The 4,737-nt window shown below is 41.2% G+C and overlaps 1 protein-coding gene across 1 annotated transcript; it reads left to right on the top strand.

The window, feature by feature from the left end:
- Positions 1 to 463: 463 nt before the first annotated feature.
- Positions 464 to 3,668, top strand: LOC103517090 (LHFPL tetraspan subfamily member 1 protein-like). The gene is made up of 4 exons (XM_008482101.1): positions 464 to 499; positions 2,210 to 2,340; positions 2,896 to 3,062; positions 3,559 to 3,668. Exons 1-4 carry the CDS (start codon positions 464 to 466, stop codon positions 3,666 to 3,668), a joined length of 444 nt encoding a protein of 147 aa, XP_008480323.1.
- The last annotated feature ends 1,069 nt before the right edge of the window (positions 3,669 to 4,737 follow it).

Genomic DNA, 4,737 nt, shown 5'->3' with positions numbered 1-4,737 from the left:
TCTTAAAGGTCGAAAGCCCACACATGTTTTATTTACATTCAAAGTAAAACTTGCCCCCAAACACCTTTGTGGCCTATCTTAAAGGTCGAAAGCCCACAAAAAAAAAAAAAGTTTTCTGACGAAGTGGTTTTGAGTTTAGGAGCCAAGTCCACACCATATGGCGTTGGAATTTTTCGTGTAGGTACCTTTCAACGTAAATTTTGGCCCGATTTCGATTTTCCGGACGGCCGTAGCCGCCAAACGCCCCCGGTCCGAGGTGTAGGAAATAGGTTTTCTATTTGTTTTCGACTTTGCGCACCACTTGAAATGGTCAAAAATTTTGTACCTTCCCACATGAGTTTTCCGTCCTCAGCTCCCCTGTCTATCATTATTTGGGATAAAGTTTGACCCAGGCAGAAATCGAACCCGCGACACAGCGCTTACAAGGCTGGCACATTACTTTCAAAGACAAGGCACTGGTCCAATGTTTACATTCAACGAGTACAAGAAACTGATTCCAGTTTGTTTGTTTAAATACTTCTATTTTGCCTCGTACTAACAGCAGCACGCAATGGGTGATTGTATGGTAGACATAGTCTGACATGCGATCACTTTTATAAATCCGGAGGTCGCGAGTTCGATCCTCCCAGATGGAACATTTTTTGTACCTTTGAAATTTTCAAACATGTATTTCTATGGGTTTCTTTTTATTTGATCTTTAAAAAATGTCATCGAATTCTGTACGTAAGGCATATTAATTAGGGAATTTTATACGATATCGACTAAAATAATAATAATAGTGCTTATTTATACTGTTCGCATAGGACTGAAAAGTCCCTTTACTCCAGCAGTAGGCTACTACTATTATTGTGGTCAAATTCTCAAATTATATTGAGGATAAAATTCCATACCTCGGCTGGACCTCCGTCGTCCATACAGTTCCCTCTATGAAAACATTATCTATGAAAAGTGAAGACCCTACTTGTCTAGGAAGGGTGCGTTTTGTTTTTATTAATCGTTATTTTTGAACTAAAATCTAATCAGTAATCACGAAACACTTAATCTTTTACGACGAGAGTTTAATAGGTAGATAGATAATTATTTTCAGCTTTCTATTTTGAGACCCTATAATAATATGTGAAGGTACAACAGGCAACCAGCAACAAGCAATCCGCCGCAGGTCGCTGTTGCCTGTTGCTAGGTTAGGTTGCCCCAGTGTAAAGGTACCTTTAGGTAGATAGATAATTATTTTCAGCTTTCTATTTTGAGACCCTAATAATATATGTGAAGGTCTTGAGTACTAATGTGGTGTTAATGAGTAGGGAGCTCGAAATTTTATTGGGCTTGAGCCCCTGAATTTGTCCCTCCGGGGCTCCTAAATACCTAAGGCTGCGCCGCACCGCGAGGCTTTGGGAATGAGATATGCGCCATTAGCTGTGTTCACACATCACATAGACGGCAGCCGTCAATCGATGTCGACTGAAACCGTCCACACTGCCTTGACAACATAGATTCACCTCGTCGAACGACGCGACGGCCGTCGACCAAGTGTGGACACAGCGTCATAGGTCGACTGGGATCCAGAACTTGCTCCAGGTTGAGGATGGTGAACTCCTTGTTATTTGAAGTGGTCACTTCTCCTAGCCATGACTGAAAATCAATAGAACAGTTGCGCTGACTTAGGCGAGGTTTTAAAGTCAAAGAGCTGCCAGCCTAGTTAGCTTAGTTGGTAGTGCGTCTGCCTTGTAAGCGCTAGGCCGCGGGTTCGATTCCCGCCCGGGGCGGATTTTATCCTGATGGGATAATGTTCGTTCTTGGACCGGCTGATGGCTTTCTCCTATCCTGTCTTCCTTCTCTCTTCGATTTTCGGGACGATAAGACCATAGCAGTTACACTTCCCTCTGTCAAACCTCTTAAAAAAAATTCACTATCCTGATCAGGTCCGCCTGTCAGATCTATCTGATAGTCAGTGGCAGGCTTTGGGAGTAAGCGCTATTTCGACCGCTTTTGATGACCCAACATGCAGTTGGAGATATTGTAAAAAAAAAGTAAGGAAAGTCGTGGGATGTTCACATCAGATTTTTACTTTCTTTATCCTAGCCTAGAGGAAACAAAGTAATGTAATTTTCCTTCCAGGGAGTTCTGTTTGACCCGGCAGAGTTAACGCAAAAATATATATTGTCCTAAGTCGTGTCATGTTCACACCAGATATTTTTTCCTTCTTCTACAGGGAGTCCTGTTTGACCCCGCAGAGTTGAGGGATGTCCCCGCCTCCATGAGTAGTTTCCGCCGATGTAATTATCCTCAGCTTAACATAGATGGTCAGAGCTACATAGCGCTCTCTTGCGGCAGATATTCAAGGTATGTGGTTATATTTCGTGATTGAAGTATATTTTGCCAGCCTAGTTAGCTTGGTTGGTAGCGTGTCTGCCTTGTAAGCGCTAGGCCGCGGGTTCGATTCCCGCTCGGGGCGGATTTTATCCTGAAGGGATAAGGTTCGTTCTCGGAAAGGCTGGTTCCCTCTATCAAACCTCTTAAAGAAAAGAAGTGTATTTTCCTTCCGAAAACGGAAATCATTTTCTTTTAGAACCTGAAAACCCTTGCCTTGGTCGTCAATGGTTGAGAATGTGCCATCATGGATTTTCAATGTTTACAAGAAAATTAATTCAAGGGTGGGTTTCAAAAAGTTTTTAGCCCCTAACAGAGTTCTTAAGCCTCAACAAATAAAATGGAATAAATTAATAGAGCTAAAAATTAATGCCTTCTAAGGATTGAAAAAATACTGTCGGAATACACCCTAATCTTTTACAAGACAAAATTTCTTAAAAAAATTGTTCCTACTAGGCACATAATTTTACAGGCATTAAAGCCCTTTATCATTCTCGTGCTAAGATGCTTTCCTCTTTCTATCCACAGTTTCAACGACATTCCAACCATTTGGTGGCAACTAACCACAGTTCTAATGGGAGTAGGCTGTGCTGTCAGTCTGTACGTAGCTGTGAGGGCTGTGTTTAGTCTGTGCATGGCATATGTACTCGATACATCGTCTGTGAAGACATTAGGGCTGTGGCAGTTTGTAGCAGGTAAGTCTTGTAAGCCCTAGGTCGCGGGTTCGATTTCCGTCCGGGGGGAATTTTGTCCTAAATGGATGAGGTTCATTTTCGGAACGACTGGCTGTCTTCTTATCATGTCCTCCTTCTCTCTTCAATTTTGGGGACGATAAGTCCTTAGCAGACAATTCCCTCTATGTTCCCCCTTTTTTTAGAGGCTTGGTAGAGGAAACTGTAACTGCCAAGGTCTTATCGTCCCGAAATGGAAGAGAGAAGGAAAACAGGATAGGAGAAAGCCAGCCGTTCCGAGAACGAACATTATCCGTTTAGGATAGGTAAGAAAAAAAAAATTAACATGATGAGATACCTAATTTGACAACAATAATAGTAGTGCAGGGACTTTTCTTTCCTTTGCGGGCAGTATGAGCGCCGCGTAAAAAAAAAAAAAAAAATTCTATGCTACCTATTATTAGATATGTATTATTAGTGAGTACCTAGCCCAAGGTAATTTGATGTTTCACTGTTTCAGCGTGTTGCATCAGTACAGGAGGCGCTTTGTTTCCATTAGGATGGAATCACTTGGAGGTACAAGAACTCTGTGGATATCTAAGTCGTCCCTTCGACATGGGTAAATATTAACATTAAATACGTAAATTAACTAATAAATTAATCAAAATCGGACGAAGGAAAAAAAGTCAAATTTCTCTAGAACGAACCTTACCCGGTTTAGGGTAGAGTTCGTCCAGTGTGGGAATCGAACCTGCGACCTAGGTCTGATATGGTAGGTATACCTACCTACCAAAAGCAAAATATTCTATTATTTGGAGGTACAAGAACTCTGTGGATATCTGAGTCGTCCCTTCGACATGGGTAAATATTAACATTAAATACGTAAATTAACTAATAAATAAATCAAAATTGGACGAAGGAAAAAAAGTCAAATTTCCCTAGAACGAACCTTACCCGGTTTAGGGTAGAGTTCGTCCAGTGTGGGAATCGAACCTGCGACCTAGGGCTGACATGGTAGGTATACCTACCAAAAGCAAAATATTCTATTATTCACGGTTGGAAAAAAGAAAAAAAAAAACGTAGGTACCTTCCTATGTATCCAATAAAAGCCTTAAATCCTAGACATTTTTTTTTCTTCTTCTTCTTCTTCTTCCTCTTCTTCTTTTTATAGGTAGGAAACTGTAACAGCTAAGGTTTTATCATCCCAAAAACGAAGAGAAAAGGAAGACAGAATATAAGAAGGCCAGCCATTCCAAAAACGAACCTTATATGTTTAAGATAAAGTCCACCCCACGTGGGAATCGAACCCACAACCTAGCGCTTACAAGGCAGGCGTGGGCATGCTACCCTCAAAGCTAACTAGACTGGATTTTCAACTGTGAAAGAAAAAGTATTGGAACTTGCTTATCAACTGAACTGATGGAGACTTTGCTTGTTGGGAAGTAAATACCTGAAACATATACTCAAAGAATTTATCCTTGACAAAGCCAGGACTAGCGAGCAGAACACACTTGACTATATCAAAGTTCACATGTCGGAGTATACCTTGCATTACATTGTCGTAGAATCGAACTAGAGCCTTCTCATGTTGCTTTACATCACCTGCGGGATAGAGAAGGGATAAATTTGTAGAACTGAACAGAAATGACAGGTTTCCAGGAGACCCTGGTTTATCTAGATTCTAGAGTATTCTAGAGCC

The sequence above is a fragment of the Diaphorina citri genome, unplaced genomic scaffold, assembly GCF_000475195.1.
Source record: "Diaphorina citri unplaced genomic scaffold, Diaci psyllid genome assembly version 1.1 scaffold1744, whole genome shotgun sequence".
NCBI lineage: Eukaryota > Metazoa > Arthropoda > Insecta > Hemiptera > Psyllidae > Diaphorina > Diaphorina citri.
Note: the sequence above shows the minus strand (reverse complement) of the source record. Positions and strands in the feature narration are given on the sequence as shown.

Coding starts and splice junctions, on each gene's coding strand:
- LOC103517090 (XM_008482101.1), top strand. CDS start 464: ATGTTTACATTCAACGAGTACAAGAAACTGATTCCA. Junction 2,341..2,895: donor TCTTGCGGCAGATATTCAAG/GTATGTGGTTAT, acceptor TTCTATCCACAG/TTTCAACGACATTCCAACCA. Junction 3,063..3,558: donor GCTGTGGCAGTTTGTAGCAG/GTAAGTCTTGTA, acceptor TCACTGTTTCAG/CGTGTTGCATCAGTACAGGA.